A 17,879-nucleotide genomic window follows, 5' to 3' on the forward strand; every position below is an offset into this window, starting at 1 on the left:
TTGGATAAAAGCGTCTGCTAAATGGCATATTATTATTATTATTATTTAACAGCCTGCCACCTTGCATTGTATTTATGATGTAGACTAAGGCACACGCAGGCAGACACACACACACACACACAATTAATGATGTAGCTATCGTGGGCATTGTTTGTCCCATCTCCAAAACAATCAACTGCCTTAGCAAAATACCGGTAGCAATGTTAATGTATGACAACTTCTTCATAATTAACAGTATTGTCAGCTTCATAGCTAAAGTTGCTGAACTTACCCTCAGATTCAAGTCTGCGTTTCTTTATCTGGGGGAGGCAGTGGTCCGCTGGGTGAGTTGACGCCTCTTTGGCTGGGGAGGGCGATTGTATCCCAACCACAACTCTGGGAAAGGATTATCCTTGGTAGGTTTTTGGTCAACAAAGTGATAGGAACAAACAAAAACGTTGAGGGGTGGTTTCTTTAGATTCAATGCCTTCAGCCAGGTCCTTGATTCCGAGTCGGTATCAGGCTTGCGAAAAAATGTAAACAATGGAGCGCATGGACATTGCCTCTTCGTAGCTGGTTTGTGGTCGTAGCACTCTCTATCTAACCACTCGTTCAGGTGCTTTCTCGAGTTTTTGCAACCAACTACCGCACACGTCGTTCCCGAACCACTTTTCTTCATGTTGTAATTGTAATTTTTATATCCTCTTTGTCACTGCGATATCAGTGCTTTGTCGGCACAACGGAGCTAGCTAGCAAAACAAACCCAGCCCGGCAGAACGGAAGTGGATTGCATCGACGGGAGGAGTTCAGGAAGTAGAGCGGAAACGGCTCAAAAACTTGTCTATAATGACAAAGCGAAAAAAGCTTCTTTTTTTTTTTATAGCAAATTCATTTAAAATAAAAAACTGAAATACCTTATTTACATAAGTATTCAGACCCTTTAATATGAGACTCGAAATTGAGCTCAGGTGCATCCTGTTTCCATTGATCATCCTTGAGATGTTTCTACAACTTGATTGGAGTCCACCTGTGGTAAATTCAATTGATTGGACATGATTTGGAAAGGCACACACCTGTCTGTATAAGGTCCCACAGTTGACAGTGCATGTCAGAGCAAAAACCAAGCCATGAGGTCGAAGGAATTGTCCGTAGAGCTCCGAGACAGGATTGTGTCGAGGCACAGATCTGGGGAAGGGTACCAAAAAATGTCTGCTGCATTGACTGTACACAAGAACACAGGACTGGTGGAGTTGCCACACATGCAGTTAACAAAAATATATGGAAATGTCTGATCTATTCAAAATTACAACCAACTGATTGCAGCATTACCGCAAAAATGGAGGAGGCAAGTGGAAAGGGGAGAAGGTAAGGAACTTGTCTGTTGGCTAAAGAAAATTGTGATAAATAAAAAAGTATACCAGTTTCATTTAAGGACAAAAAATGTACAGCTGCACCATACAGGTTGTAAAATAGTTGGAAGGAGATTTTCGATGTACCATGGCACATGGTTTATGAACTGATACACAAAACGACGCCGGATTCAAAACTTTAACATTTTTCAATTGAAATTATTATAAAAAATTATTGCAACCAATAGAATTGTATATATATATCGGGGATACAACCGTCCCAGCGCTGCAGATTTTGTTGCGAAGAGACAGAATCATTAGATCACTTGTTTTGGTACTGCCCATATGTAGCTTGTTTTTGGTCGCAGGTTCAGAAATGGCTGAAAAAATTCAACATTTACTTGGCGCTAACTCTGCACTGCTGGGTGATTTGATAAGTCATAGTCAATCGATCAATAATATAATAATACTCTTAGAAAAGGCGTTTATCTTTAATTTACAATCAAGAAACTATGAGAATAGAAAGGTTCAGAACTTTTGTGAAACATCACAGCACGGTGGGAAAATATATGGCAGCTAGAAATCAAAACTGGATGGTCTTCAGAGATAGATGGGAGGGGTTGAGGGTAGCTGAAAGCTGGGACTAAAAACAAACGAAAGATAACTAATATAAAATATACTGTCCGTGAAATGTATGTAGTTTAAGCCGGAAGTGGAAGCCTAAGTATTGTTGTCGAATAGTTTACTCCAATTAGGGGACGGGTAGTAGGTTTAGGGGAAAATATTAAAGAAGGAAAAAAATAATTATATATATATTTTTAATAATATATATTTACTAAAATAAATATAGTACCAGTCAAAAGTTTGGACACACCTACTCATTCAAGTGTTTTTCTTTATTTGTACTATTTTCTACATTGTAGAATAATATTGAAGACATCAAAACTATGAAATAACACATAGTAATTTAAAAAGTGTTAAACAAATCAAAATATATTTTATATTTGAGATTCTTCAAGTAGCCACCCTTTGCCTTAATGACAGCATTGCACACTCTTGGCATTCTTTCAACCAGCTTCATGAGGTAGTCACCTGGAATGCTTTTCCAACAGTCTTGAAGGAGTTCCCACATATGCTGAGCACTTGTTGGCTGCTTTTCCTTCACTCTGCGGTCCAACTCATCCCAAACTATCTCAATTGGGTTGAGGTCGGGTGATTGTGGAGGCCAGGTCATTTGATGCAGCACTCCATCACTCTCCTTCTTGGTCAAATAGCCCTTACACAGCCTGGAGGTGTGTTTTGGGTCATTGTCCTGTTGAAAAACAAATGATAGTCCCACTAAGCGTAAACCAGATGGGATGGCGTATCGCTGCAGAATACTGTGGTAGCCATGCTGGTTAAGTGTGCCTTGAATTCTAAATAAATCACAGACAGTGTCACCAGCAAAGCTCCCCCACACCATCACACATCCTCCTCCATGCTTCACGGTGGGAACCACACATGCAGAGATTATCCGTTCACCTACTCTGCGTCTCACAAAGACACGGCAGTTGGAACCAAACATTTCAAATTTGAACTCATCAGACCAAAGGACAGATTTCCACCGGTCTAATGTCCATTGCTCGTGTTTCTTGGTCCAAGCAAGTCTCTTCTTATTATTGGTTTCCTTTAGTAGTGGTTTCTTTGCAGCAATTCGACCATGAAGGCCTCATTCACGCAATCTCCTCTGAACAGTTGATGTTGAGATATGTCTGTGACTTGAACTCTGCGAAGGAAGCATTTATCTGGGCTGCAATCTGAGGTGCAGTTAATTGCCGATTTCTGAGGCTGGCAACTCTAATGAACTTCTCCTCTGCAGCAGAGGTAACTCTGGGTCTTCCTTTCCTGTGGCGGTCCTCATGAGAGCCAGTTTCATCATAGCGCTTGATGGTCTTTGCGACTGCACTTGAAGAAACTTTCAAAGTTCTTGAAATGTTCTGTATTGACTGACCTTCATGTCTAAAAGTAATGATGGACTGTTGTTTCTCTTTGCTTATTTGAGCTGTTCTTGCCATAATATGGACTTGGTCATTTACCAAATAGGGCCATCTTCTGTATACCCCCCTACCTTGTCACAACACAACTGATTTGCTCAAACGCATTAAGAAGGAAAGAAATTCCACAAATTAACTTTCAACAAGGCACACCTGTTAATTGAAATGCATTCCAGGTGACTACCTCATGAAGCTGGTTGAGAGAATGCCAAGAATGTGCAAAGCTGTCATCAAGGCTACTTTGAAGAATCTCAAATATAAAATATACTTTGATTTGTTTAACACTTTTCTGTTTACTACATGATTCCATGTGTTATTTCATAGTTTTGATGTCTTCAGTATTATTCTACAATGTAGAAACCAGTAAAAATAAAGAAAAACTACATTGATAGATTGTGGCTTTTACCTGCAATATTAAAGCTGAGGGAGTGAGGTAACTAGAGGGGGACAGATGGAGTGAGGTAACTAGAGGGGGAACAGAGGGAGTGAGGTAACTAGAGGGGGAACAGAGGGAGTGAGGTAACTAGAGGGGGAACAGAGGGAGTGAGGTAACTAGAGGGGGAACAGAGAGAGTGAGGTAACTAGAGGGGGAACAGATGGAGTGAGGTAACTAGAGAGGGAACAGAGGGAGTGAGGTAACTAGAGGGGGAACAGATGGAGTGAGGTAACTAGAGAGGGAACAGAGAGAGTGAGGTAACTAGAGGGGGAACAGAGGGAGTGAGGTAACTAGAGGGGGAACAGAGGGAGTGAGGTAACTAGAGGGGGAACAGAGAGAGTGAGGTAACTAGAGGGGGACAAATGGAGTGAGGTAACTAGAGGGGGAACAGAGAGAGTGAGGTAACTAGAGGGGGAACAGAGGGAGTGAGGTAACTAGAGGGGGAACACTAGACAGCCTGGGCAAAGTGTGTCATCCCTGGTAGATGTGACAGAGTGACGATGATCCACAACTGTCACAGAGGGGGACAGGGCCCATAGGTTCAGTTTAGGTGTGTGTGTGGGTGTCTGCGCCTGTGTGTGTTTGTTTAAAGGCGTGAGCCTGTGTGTGTGCATGCTCTTGCAATAACTATATCATTGTACTGTATGCAGGCACAGGCCAAGTTAACCCCATGTGCATGCATATCATTCTTACATCCGCACACATAACTCTGACAGAGGTGACTGAATATGGCAAGTGGCTCAGCTAGGGACAGTGTGTGATGTGTGAGTCATCATATCAGACCCCAGCATGGGATGTTTCCAGGTATCGATGTCACCAATAAACCCTGTGGCAGCAGGTGTGCTTCCTGGGCCATTGGCAGCCATTGTGGGAGAGATTTTATTTATTTTTTATTTAACCTTTATTTACAATGACGGCATACTCCGGCCAAACCCGGACGACACTGGGCCAATTGTGCGCCGCCCTATGGGACTCCCAATCACGGCCGGTTGTGATACAGCCTGGAATCGAACCAGGTGGTCTGTAGTGACGCCTCAAGCACTGAGATGCAGTGCCTTAGACCGCTGCGCCACTCGGGAGCAGATGACTGAATTTGGCCAGGCTGAGGCTGTGAGAGGTGCAAATTATCGCTGATAATGACATCATGCTATTTTTGGAACATAATGAGATGAACAGAACTAATGTAAGGTAACACACACATGCATGGATAGCAGTGGAGGCTGGTGGAATGGAATTCATGGTACAGAGTCAAACATGTGGTTTCCATATATTTGATGTGTTTGATACCGTTCCATTCATTCCATTACAACCATTACATTGAACCCGTCCTCCTATAGCTCCTCCCACCAGCCTCCTCTGATGGATAGTCAGATAAAAAACACTTTGGGTGAATTGCTCCCTAACACCCTTTAGTTTAGCCAACCAGGTGGTGTGGCGAAACTGAACCAGGAAGTGACATCATCACTAGTGTCTCACCCGGTGGCGGTCCTCCTCGAACACGGCCTCGTGGACGCTGCAGGCAAACAGGGCGGTGGGCAGGTCACTCAGGTCCATCATCTCCTCCTCTCCATCCTCGTCTTCCCCACATACCATGTCCTCCTCCTCCTCCTCTTCAGGGTCGCTGCTGTAAGCCTCCGAGACGTTGATCCAGGCCTTGGCCCCCTCCCGCAGCATGGCAACCCAGGTCCAGGGACACAGAGGCAGGGAACAGAGGAAGAGAGGTGAGCCGCTAGGGGGGAGGAGATGGAACTCTACTGGGGCTTCTAGCAGGGACAAGACTTGAGAGAAAGAAAGAGAGAAATACAAAAGTATTTTGTTTTTACTTGTCTCAAGTAATCAAAGAGCCTAATCTATCTTACACATTGATGGTGCAATTTCCCTGCATGGTCTCACCATTCATGTCAGACAATCAGTTCTAGTCAACAAGTGATGAGAATATTGATCAAACCAAACATTGCAGATATTCCTATTTGTCCTTTGGGTTTTTCCCATTATAAGACCTCAACACTAGAATGTATACCCTACACCAGGGGTCCCCAATTACATTCAGCAGTGGGACGATTTTTCCTTGAGCGGATGGTCGGGGGGCCAGAACATTGTTATAAATAATTTTACACTGCAAACTGACCGCAAGAATTCAAACAGATATAGTTTGACAAAAATAGAGTAATTTCAAACCTTGATTACATTGGGATGTGATAGCAAATGCCTCTCTATTTATGTGTGGGAATTTGTGGGAACAGATTTCCTAAATTAAAATCACTTTGTAGTGATTTCACAGTATTTTATGTCCAACATAAATAAAAGTGTTCAGAAAACAATTCAACCGCTGGCCGAATTTGGCACGCGGGCCGCCTATTGGTGAACCGGGCCCTAAACAAATACATCAATTGAGGGTAATTTCTAATGCTGTTGTGGGATAGGATGACATCTGGCGGCCGATAGAAGGATAATTGAAGCACTACCCAACCTGAATTATAAATTAATACATTGTAATAAAAACTTACTATGACGTTCATAATCATAGTTGAGGAAGAAGTCCTTATGTCTTTACAATTTGTAAAATGTAATGTATGCTGTCAAGCTGAAATACAAGTGATATACATGCCATACATTTCTTTCCAAACCGCAGAATAGCCTACAGACTATAACAAATTATGTAGTCTAAACTGCACAGCATGTCAACAACGCAAGGCTGTAACATTGTAGCCTAACGGAATAGTTGCTTATCTCTCTTTAAAAGCAAACGATTTGTTTCAAAACTTGTTACATAAGAGCGGACAGATAAAAGCTTAGCGCGAGCTGAGCTGTCACAAACGGCGAAACTCCATCAACGTCAAAATGACACACAGCGACATGTCAACGAATCAAAATCGCAGTCGTGACTGATTAAGTGATATATTTACATATTTTTTTCTAAGTGACATAGGCCGAATAGTGTCCTCTTGAGATGATTTACCACTGTCATTGACAAAAAATAAATATTCCAGCATGTCAATATGCTTTCTGGTCAAGACATTCCACCAGAAATTTCAACATTCACTGTACCTGAAGAAAAACAGTCGGTTACGGTTGTTGATGTATCTCTCTGATGCAGTGTTTCTTTACATTAGATGATTGTACAATATCTGATGCAGCCTACACTAACACCGGTCACTGCCCGGTGAGACCAATGATAACCCAGCTGATGCGCTTTTCTACCAATGGTAATTGAGCAAGGGGAGGATGTTCGTGTCCAAGATTGGTGGCAAGCACGCAGTAAACACACGGCACGTTACTGAAGCCTTATGCTGAAGCCCTTCGGTGATATATTGCGAGTGACAATGGGGTGTAAATCTTTGAGATATTTAACATACCACAAAAGCTGCATGACTAGGGAAATATCAGGTCTGAAACTAATATTTCCGCAATTTCAGCTCACCTCAGAGTGCGAGTTTCCAAATGGACTTGTTGTAGCTCATCCACCCTAATGGAAAAACAACGACATTCTGTCATCACCAAAATTATCTTTGGGTACCCTCCCAATTTAAAACGTTTAATATGGTCATAGCTCGTCGTGGTTATACATGAATCTTTTGCATGAACGTCAGTAGTATATTATTTATTTGCTTACCTAGTTCATAATACAGAAGCAGAGTGGCAATGAGGTTAAGGGTTATATATCATTCATTACAGGAAGAAAACAATGGGATGCTGTGAGCTCATTGGTAGTGCCGGTGCCACTGGATTTTCTATTTAGAAAAAAAGACTGGCAGAATGACAAACAAGTGTTGACCAGAGACATCAGTAGTCTATTCTAAAATCAGCTCAGTCACTCATGGACATTTTTTTCATATTGGTTTTGCTTGCACAGTGATACAAGGAAATTGTCATAATATCTATATAACTCAAGACAATTCAGAATCCCAGTAGTCCACATAATAAATGCAGCTCAACTATGGTAGATCCCAACTTAACGTGGCGTCACACTCATTGACATTGTCATAAATGACGTGTGGTGAGCAGAACAGTATCAACAAAGCATCTCAGAATAGGAGTGCTGATCCAGGGTCAGTTGTGTCTGTTGGATCATACAGAATAAGATTACATGGACAGGGTGGACCTGACCCTAGATAAGCACTCCCACTCAGACGCTATGTGGATACGAGCCCAGAGCGTCAAATCCTTTCCTAACACAAGACCACATGAATAAAGCCTTTCAACCTTTATCATAATATGCTTCAAATACAATAAATATCTTCCACCAGTTCTTTCAGTTTTACATAGAATTCACACAAACAATCATTGTGCATTTAAGACCATACCCCAAACTACAACTTGACGATTCAAATGTAACTAATGCAACTAAAATAACTTAAAACAATAACAGTTTATAACCATTTTGGTCATTTCGGACTAAGCAGTCGTACACCGTCTTCAACTGCTCAAGCAAAACACACAAAGAAAACTGCACAGTATTCATTGGCAAGTCTATTGAAAGAAATCCTGCAGAAATGCATTAACATGGAATAAGTCACTCAATCTTATGTGGCGAACACACAACAGCAGGCAGCAACAGGCAGGATGCTTTAGTCTAAGGCACATTAATGTCCAAAGGTATGACATGATGTCTATGGGCCTGGAATGAGAGTCCAGGTCGATATTTGTTCACGGTCAGTCCCCAAGTCATGTGACAACTTCCGGATACTTCAGTACCTTTCTGGAATGATTTGCAGAAGTAAAGCGAATGTCTCATTGCAGGAATAAAGCTAATTTCTCATGGTTGAAATGCCCCTCATTGCAGTCCGGAGATAGGAAGACATGAAGAGACGAGTGTACAGCTCAGTTGAAGTACAGTAGAGTAGGAGTTCAAACGTTTTCACTCAGGCCCCCCCCCCCCTTCCAGCATTGGGGAACATCCCGCACCCCCACGTCTATTTCTATGGGCACAAGACCCTCTTGTTTTCAGAGAGAATATTTTGCAGGTTTAAAGCTTATTTCCTGCAATTCTACACATTTTGTCATGGGGTGGATAGAACATTTTTGCAGTTTAAAGCTAATTTTCTCAAAATTCTATACAATTTTGTCATGTTTAATGTGTGTTCATGTGATATTTGAGCAACTCACACATAAAATCTATGGGCAAAAAAAAAAAACATTTTGGGAACCACTCCTGTAGAGCATGATTCTGAAAACCCACAAAACACTTCCTCATTGTAAGACATGGCCAGATGGGGGGGTAACATAGTAACGATGACATCATCCTACACCGAGTCTACGGTTACATCCCTGTTCTGCACCCGTTTCCAGACGTGTGCACACTTCAGGAGAAGGGTGGAGGATTGAGACGCAGCCTATGGGGGGGGTGCCTCAGTCGTTCTTCAGGTCAGCCGAACTATAAGGGGCAGCAGTGGGACTGGGCGTGACTGCCAGCTGGTTATGGTCAGGCTCTGGTAGAGTGGCAGGCGCCACGCTGTCATTGTTAACCAGGGCACCGTAGGAAAAGGAACCATTGTAGTCCGGCTGCACCGCTCGCCAGCCCTTGTCGTGAATGGTGGGAATACCTGCGTTTAGGAAAAGGGGTGAGAATTACACTTAACACACTGATAAATTCATAACACAGGGTGAATCTATAACACAAGGTGCATATGTCATTAACTACATGCGAGTTTGAATTCATGGCAATGGGACAGAGAAACCAATTAACATATTGGCTGTTTGTTTGTAGATAAAAAATATGTTTGATTGCCTGCGTCGTGACGCGTGGAGAGCACCATGGTGGCATCAATCACAATTGCCAGTTAGCTTTTTTTTGCTAACGTTGCAAGACAGTCGAGCGAGTTTTGATGTCAAAGTCACAAGATTCAAGGCAAGCTATTGAATTCGCATCGGGGACGATAAGGGGGGGGGGGGGTGTAAACATGCGTCGCGACAAAGGGAATTGTACCTTCATTACCTTGCGACATGTCCATTGTCACATAGGGTTCAAAGGCCTTTAGCCTCTTCCTGTTCTTGGTGATCAGGAAGACTCCCAGGAAACAGGACAAACATCTAATGAAGGACAGAGATAAGACATTACATGGCTATAAATCACATAGCACTTATGACACAACTGATTCATCTGTAGATTCATTAACTAATAGGAGAAAAAAAAACCCATCTAATTTGTTTAATCGTCTGATAGCCCTACTTAGTGGTGCCTTTAGTTTTGGGCCATACCACCATATGTCTGGAGGAGGGGGGTGCTTTGTCTAACACAAGTAAACATATAATAATGCACAATTATAGAAAAGCCTACTCACCCCAACAAAAACATGCAGATGTGAAGAATGTCTTCGTGATTAAACTCCAGGTAAAATATGGCTCCTGTAAATGTGAAAAAAAAGAGACTGATGTTCACACCTTCTTGGGCTGTGATTCCATAGAGGTTCAATAGACAAAGTCAGCAGCTCTCTTACCTGCTACAATGGCAAAGGATGTGGATAAGATGTAGTTAACACAGGCTATCACGGAGGAGTCGTACAGGTGAGTAGCCTGGGAGAGAAACCTGAGAGGATTCACAATGAGGTGTCAGTCAAACACAATATAAATGTCTTACATAGCAGTAGACCTAAAAAATAAAAAATAAAGTATTCATACCCTTTGGCGTTTTTCTATTTTGTTGCATTACAACCTGTAATTTAAATGGATATTTATTTGGATTTCATGTAATGGACATACACGAAATAGTCCAAATTGGTGAACTGAAATGAAAAAAATAACTTGTTTCAAAAAAATTCCTAAAAATTAATAACGGAAAAGTGGTGCATGCATATGTATTCACCCCCTTTGCTATGAAGCCCATAAATAAGATATAGTGCAACCAATTACCTTTAGAAGTCACATAATTAGTTAAATAAAGTCCACTTGTGTGCAATCTAAGTGTCACATGATCCGTCACAATCTCAGTATATTTACACCTGTTCTGAAAGGCCCCAGAGTCTGCCACACCACCAAGCAAGCGGCACCATGAAGACCAAGGAGGTCAGGGACAAAGTTGTGGAGAAGAACAGATCAGGGTTGGGTTATAAAAAAAAATCTGAAACTTTGAACATCCCACGGGAAACTGGTCAGAATTGAAGGAATGATGGATGGCGCTAAATACAGGGAAATTCTTGAGGGAAACCTGTTTCAGTCTTCCAGAGATTTGAGACTGGGACGGAGGTTCACCTTCCAGCAGAACAATGACCCTAAGCATACTGCTAAAGCAACACTCGAGTGGTTTAAGGGGAAACATTTAAAATGTATTGGAATGGCCTAGTTAAAGCCCAGACCTCAATCCAATTGAGAATCTGTGGTATGACTTAAAGATTGCTGTACACCAGCGGAACCCATCCTACTTGAAGGAGCTGGAGCAGTTTTGCTTTGAAGAATGGGCAAAAATCCCATTGGCTAGATGTGCCAAGCTTATAGAGACATACCCCAAGAGACTTGCAGCTGTAATTTCTTCAAAAGGTGACTCTACAAAGTATTGAGTTTGGGGGGGGGGGTTATGCACGCTCAAGTTCAGTTTTTTTTGTCTTATTTCTTGTTTGTTTCACAATAAAAAATATTTTGCATCTTCAAAGTGGTAGGCATGTTGTGTAAATCAAATGATACAAACAAATAAATTTTAATTCCAGGTTGTAAGGCAACAAAATAGGAAAAATGCCAAGGGGGGTGAATACTTTCGCAAGCCACTGTATTTAACAATATATGTAGTTACATTGTAGGCTACTCATGGAATACTTACCACATACAATACCAGTCAAAAGTTTGGACACACTTACTCATTCAAGGGTCTTTCTTTATTTTTACTATTTTCTACATTGTAGAATAATAGTGAAGACATACGGAAGGAATCATGTAGTAACCAAAAAAGTGTTAAACAGATCAAAATATATTTTATATTTGAGCTTCTTCAAAGTAGCCACCCTTTGCGTTAATGACAGCTTTGCACTCTCTCAACCAGCTTCACCTGGAATGCATTTCAACTAACAGGTGTGCCTTGTTAAGTTAATTTGTGGAATTTCTTTCCTTCTTAATGCATTTGAGCCAATCGGTTGTGTTGTGACAAGGTAGGGGTGGTATACAGAAGATAGCCCTATTTGGTAAAAGACCAAGTCTATATTATGGCAAGAACAGCTCAAATAAGCAAAGAGAAACGATAGTCCATCATTACTTTAAGACATGAAGGTCAGTCAATACGGAAAAGTTCAGGAACTTTGAATGTTTCTTCAAGTGCAGTCGCAAAAACCATCAAGCGCTATGATGAAACTGGCTCTCATGCAGACCGCCACAGGAAAGGAAGACCCAGAGTTACCTCTGCTGCAGAGGATAAGTTCATTAGAGTTACCAGCCTCAGAAATTGCAGCCCAAATAAATGCTTCACAGAGTTCAAATAACAGACACATCTCAACATCAACTGTTCAGAGGAGACTGTGTGAATCAGGCCTTCATGGTCGAATTGCTGCAAAGAAACCACTACTAAAGGAAACCAATAAGAAGAAGAGACTTGCTTGGGCCAAGAAACACGAGCAATGGACATTAGATAGGTTTTAATCTGTTCTTTGGTCTGATGAGTCTTAACCAAATATAAGATTTTTGGTTCCAAACGCTGTGTCTTTGTGAGACGCAGAGTAGGTGAACGGATGATCTCTGCATGTGTGGTTCCCACTGTGAAGCATGGAGGAGGAGGTGTGATGATGATTTGTTGTTGACACTGTCTGTGATATATTTAGAATTCAAGGCACACTTAACCAGCATGGCTACCACAGCATTCTGCAGCGATACGCCATCCCATCTGGTTTCCGCTTAGTGGGACTATCATTTGTTTTTCAACAAGACAATGACCCAACACACCTCCAGGCTGTGTAAGGGCTATTTTACCGAGAAGGAAAGTGATGGAGTTCTGCATCAGATGACCTGGCCTCCACAATCCCCCGACCTCAACCCAATTGAGATGGTTTGGGATGAGTTAGACTGCAGAGTGAAGGAAAAGCAGCCAACAAGTGCTCAGCATATGTGGGAACTCCTTCAAGACTGTTGGAAAAGCATTCCAGGTGAAGCTGGTTGAGAGAATGGCAAGAGTGTGCAAAGCTGTCATCAAGGCAAAGGGTGGCTACTTTGAAGAATCTCAAATATATTTTGATTTGTTTAACACTTTTAGTTACTACATGATTCCATATGTGTTATTTCATAGTTTTGATGTCTTCACTATTATTCTACAATGTAGAATAATAGTAAAAATAAAGAAAAACCCTTGAATGAGTAGGTGTGTCCAAACTTTTGACTGGTACTCTATATGCTCAAATATTTGTATTTTCTTGGAAAATGGAATTAAGGGTTAGCTATTCTTAACTGCCTGTGCACGGAACCAGGAACTTACATCAGCTATTCCCCTCTAGTTACCTTGGAATTATGACTATTAGGTTAAAGTGTGGTCTCGCATTATTTGCCAGGTCAAAATGCCATTGACTAGTTGACTGTAGAATATTGTCATGTGTTTGTTACTATTGGATGTCAGTCAAAAACTAAACCTACAACGTCGCACACATCAACGTCATTCATTTCCCACATATCCAGCCCCACCAAGAGCAAGGCTGTGTTCCGATTTACCACCCTTCTCCAAAAGTATTTTCTCGCGCGATTGTTAAATCCATGATGAGAAGTGTGCACTCACGTAGCCTGGAAGACCACGGTGGCAACCATGCAGACAAACATGACGTAGAAGATGGGGTAGTTGAGTTGCATGGTGCCCTGGACGCTGAGGACCAGCATGCCTGCCACCGCCTTCACTGTGATCACTGTCACAGAACCTGGGGAAGAAGCACCGTACAGTAGGGTGGTTAACAAGCCCTTTAAATAAAAACTTTGAAAAGAGCAACTTTCAGTAAAGAACACCTTTCATGAAAAAGTAAAAAAAAAAGTTGAATTCTGTTGTTTAGACCCGAGTTCAATTCCTATTTAGCAAATATTGGACTGTTTATCTCGGCTCTACCTATCAGTGGGTTGAGTTCTTCACACACACACACACACACCTCTGTTGCTGATGTCCAGAAACAGTTATTATTACTGAATATTGAACGTTAATATTCTTCCGTCGTCCAACTTACCGAGCAGCGCCACCAGCAGCAGAATGACAACAAGGTAATTAGCATTGCGCTGCTTGTAGAAGTAGAGCAGAAAGCAGAAGGTAATGATCTCCAGGAGCTGGCCATAGAAAACACAAACAACAAGAGATATTACAGCAGGACATTGGCTCTTATAATAGCCCATTTATCATAACTAACATGGAGGCGGGGGAAATCGGGTTGCCAAAGAGAACAACAACAACAACCTGGTGAAAAAAAAGTTACGCTCTTTTCCTGAGCGACGTAAAAATCTTGATACATTCTAATGATGCATAGAAAGGTAACGTATGTAAACTTACTCTAAAGCACGTGGTTAGTTATTTATGAAATCCCTCAATCCATTCTCCCATGCAGAATCAAAGGTCTTACCACATACAAGAGGAAGGGCCATCCTACGACCTGTTTCACTATGTTCTCCGCAGTAAGTTTCTGGTGATAGTTGGGTCCGAACGTGGCAAAGAGGTAGGTCCCGGATACCGTCAAGATGCATCCAAGGAAAGACAAAACATATCGCTCTAGAGTCGAAGACGAGCATTCATGTTAGCATTAACATGCATTGTATAGAAATGCTTTTGGTACACAAACTATCCAACTATGGGTTTTGTATTTCTAAAATGCTAAGTAAATGAATAACCATCCAAACAAATATTCACCCATTTCCCCAAAACACCTTATTATTCAGGTTATTTTGTGACTGGAAAAGCAAATTCATAGCAAATAGCAGTGTGTGCAGTGGGACCAGTATTTGCATTGTCATAGCATTAATTTTCATACAATTAGCCTAAATCAGAATGTCAGTTCCAACACTGAATCTTAAAATGTAAAATACCTGTTGAACTTACTTAAAAATTCATTTGGCTTCCATTTCTCTCTCAGGAAAATGAAACCTAAGATTGAACTTGCTGAAAAGAAGAAAAAAACAAATGTAATTAAACATGATAAAAAAAGGTCACTTTACATTTTGTCATTGATTTCTTCCGAAATGTCGATAACATAGTTATAAACAACTCCAATCTGGTAAACATTTCCTTTCATTTCATGTCAAAATAAAAATTATAAAGTTCAGGGCTGTATTCATAAGTTGCCACTGTTGCAAAAGGTTTTGCACCGTAGCAAAAACATTTGCAATGGAAATCATTTTGTCCAAACGGGAAACGTTTTGCAATGACAACAAGGGTTTCTATTGGACGACAAATTCAGGTAGGTCACTCCCTGTTCCGTTCGCTTCTGTTTGGTTCCTAGTGAATACACCCCAGGCTATGATTGGCCAAGCTCCCAAGCAGTGAGAGTGAAGTGTAATTTGCTTACTTACCTATGACAGACACTGCATTCAATGGAGCTATTAGAGATAACGGTGCAAAGGCATAAGAGACAAAGTTGGCTGCTTCTCCTAGAACGGTAAGTGCCAGGCCACACCACCATGTTTTGGTTCGGTAGAAGGCACGGGGGTCCTTGGTCCCAGCTAATGTTACATGGCTGTATTTCTGGAGAATTCCGAAAAATGAAAAAAAAAGACAATGAAATATAACCACTGTTGTACAAATATTGGGTCTCTTCGGACACCCACTCCTTGTTATAGCCAAAACAGACAACATGAGGGTTGGCAGTTGCCTGAGCTTACCTGAATGCTTACAGCAATGCTGACAAGCAAATTACCAAAAATGGCCAGCAAGGTTCCAATTAGGTTTTCCTGTAAATGCAAGCAAACAAACAAATCCATTCACTTAGGGGTCATAAATATTTCAAGAGACACTTCAAGTATGTGGGCAGTGGCACAGATGACATGATGTCATTGCATGGACACTGACTGTATTAATGGAATGTGATATCTTCAAAAGACGAATGAATAAGACTATGCACAAAACTTTATAAACGCCTTAACGTAACTAATAAAACAGATAGTGGATCTAATAAACATGCTGGACATACTCATCCAGCTGTTTCAAGTTACAGACTGAGAATTTTACAAAATGTATCGCTCTTTGGCTACATTTTATCATGTATTTTTTCAACTGAGGCCTCTGACTGCTATTTGCTGTTCATAACAGGATGTAACACTCGCCACGACGCATCATATTCTTACCGTGTAGGAATCGCCGCCAACTGCAGAATATTCGACTCCTGCCATTCTGGTTGAGGCAAATGTCTATTCATCAACAGCAGGCAGACATTTCCAGAGACTTCATTTATCTGTTTAAATGCAGCTTCAACCAATAAACAATAGCAATAGTTAATTTTCCAGTAAGTCCCTTCTACAAGAGGAACGCCCTCATTGGATGCTTGTATTTCCGTATTCTATCTTACGCACATCTGTTACGCTGCTTCTTTTTCTTCTTCGTTGGGTTTTATGGCGGACTACATCCAAAAGTTGTATTGCCGCCACCAACTGGACGATTTGAAACCCAAAATAAAATGAAAATAAATCAATCCATACTTAATAGTGATTCTAACAATCCACCCTTATAAAAATAGTACATTCCCAAAACAAACAAAACTCCCACTTCTTCCTTCTTTTAGTTCTCCATATCTCCCTTCTCGGGCTCTAGGCCCTGAGAAGGTGATACGGCTTTTGCTAATATTCCATGTAACTCCTTTGATGTGAAATCTTTCAGCCCCAGGAACCGCTCCGCCGCAATCACAATGATTTCAATCTTCCTAGATCTTTTCTCCATTGCGATAAATGCCACAAAGTCCACCTTTTTCACCTTTAAAATGTCAGGATCCTCTTGGTGTAAGACAACCCCTGCAGCCTGCAGTGAAGGCATATCCACTACCACGGACTCTTCTGGTGCAACATTCAAACCCTCAACCCTTTTCACATCTTCTGTGAAATGCTCTGTACAACCCTGACTTTGGCCACCTCATTCTCTTTAACCCTTGTGGGGCATTCAGAAGACGTGGCTTCATGATTCCCACCGCAATTACAACATATCACATTTTCTTCACTTTTACAACAAATAATATGATCTTTTCCACATCTTGTACATCTCGGCTTTTCCCTTCTGCAAACACTTTCTACATGACCAAACGCTTTACGATGTTCACACTGCATTGGTCTTGGGATAAATGCTCTAACTCTATAGTTAATATACCCTAACCGCACTTCATTAGGGAGATCATCCGATGTGCTTCAATCACTCCAGGAATATTTTGAATCTCTTCCAAATCAACTTCCCACGAAACGCCAGATATAACCCCCTTGAAGGGTGTCCTGTTCCAACGCGACACACTCACAACACTTCAAACTTATCAAATCGATTAAGACACAAGTCACGTTCCTTCTGATCCGCAGAATCACAAAAAATCTAAACAAGCCCGCCTCTCGTGATCCTCACATCCTTCACTTTACCCAGCACTCTCTCCACCAGTTTGGATAACTCAAATGGTTTCTTCAAGATTGGTACTCTGCTCAGCTGCTCCTTATTAACAAACCGTACTCCTACTAGATACGAAGGGTCATTCTCATCACTGTACCTTACTTTGCTCCGTTTTCCATTCTTTTGAACAATACTCAAATTCTGCTTGATTTTACCGCCATTGTATTCAGATTCCACTTCATCATCCGCTTCCGCCATCTTCCGTCACGCTACAACCTTATACTTCCGGGGCACAGTTTCCAGCTGTTACGCATGACGCACAGCGAGACACATTTGAAAGCCGCTGGAAGAAAGACCAAAAAGGGACACGGATGCTGTGATAGAAAATGCGAGAGAAACGTTCAACTACAGTCCTTCAGATGACTGGCGCAGTGATGGGTGACTATGACTGTCATTTATCAGCTTGAAGTTGCATGCCCAAATGGTTTGTTCATCCTGCAAATAAAGATGACAAATTCACTAAAGAAAGCAATTAATGTGATTTATTTTGTGTGTAGGCCTATTGCTAATGGTAATTTTTGCCACGAATTTAAGAATCATTGTTTTCTTGCCAATGTTGTTTATTTTGCATGATA

At 41.4% G+C, this 17,879-nt stretch overlaps 2 protein-coding genes across 3 annotated transcripts; both read right to left on the reverse strand.

The window, feature by feature from the left end:
- Positions 1–4,245: 4,245 nt before the first annotated feature.
- LOC121539706 (calcipressin-3-like) lies at positions 4,246–6,928 on the reverse strand. Its single transcript, XM_041848419.1, has 3 exons — positions 6,846–6,928; positions 5,274–5,575; positions 4,246–4,308 (listed from the first exon to the last, which is right to left on the reverse strand). Exons 2-3 carry the CDS (start codon positions 5,469–5,471, stop codon positions 4,246–4,248), a joined length of 261 nt encoding a protein of 86 aa, XP_041704353.1. The 5' UTR covers positions 5,472–5,575; positions 6,846–6,928.
- A 455-nt stretch (positions 6,929–7,383) lies between these two features.
- nipal3 (NIPA like domain containing 3) lies at positions 7,384–17,488 on the reverse strand. 2 transcript variants are annotated; one of them, XM_041847169.2, is made up of 12 exons: positions 17,402–17,488; positions 16,011–16,131; positions 15,549–15,617; positions 15,240–15,411; positions 14,770–14,829; positions 14,297–14,442; positions 13,910–14,006; positions 13,477–13,612; positions 10,235–10,323; positions 10,079–10,142; positions 9,724–9,827; positions 7,384–9,340 (listed from the first exon to the last, which is right to left on the reverse strand). In XM_041847169.2, the coding sequence occupies exons 2-12, from the start codon at positions 16,053–16,055 to the stop codon at positions 9,147–9,149; spliced, it is 1,176 nt and encodes a 391-aa protein (XP_041703103.1). In that variant the 5' UTR covers positions 16,056–16,131; positions 17,402–17,488; the 3' UTR covers positions 7,384–9,146. The 2 variants fall into 2 exon arrangements, with proteins under 2 accessions (XP_041703103.1, XP_041703104.1); XM_041847170.2 differs by lacking the exon at positions 17,402–17,488 and having other exon boundaries at positions 9,733–9,827; positions 16,011–16,241.
- Between the last annotated feature and the right edge of the window lie 391 nt (positions 17,489–17,879).

The sequence above is a fragment of the Coregonus clupeaformis genome, chromosome 21 (genome assembly GCF_020615455.1).
Source record: "Coregonus clupeaformis isolate EN_2021a chromosome 21, ASM2061545v1, whole genome shotgun sequence".
Classification (NCBI taxonomy): Eukaryota; Metazoa; Chordata; class Actinopteri; order Salmoniformes; family Salmonidae; genus Coregonus; species Coregonus clupeaformis.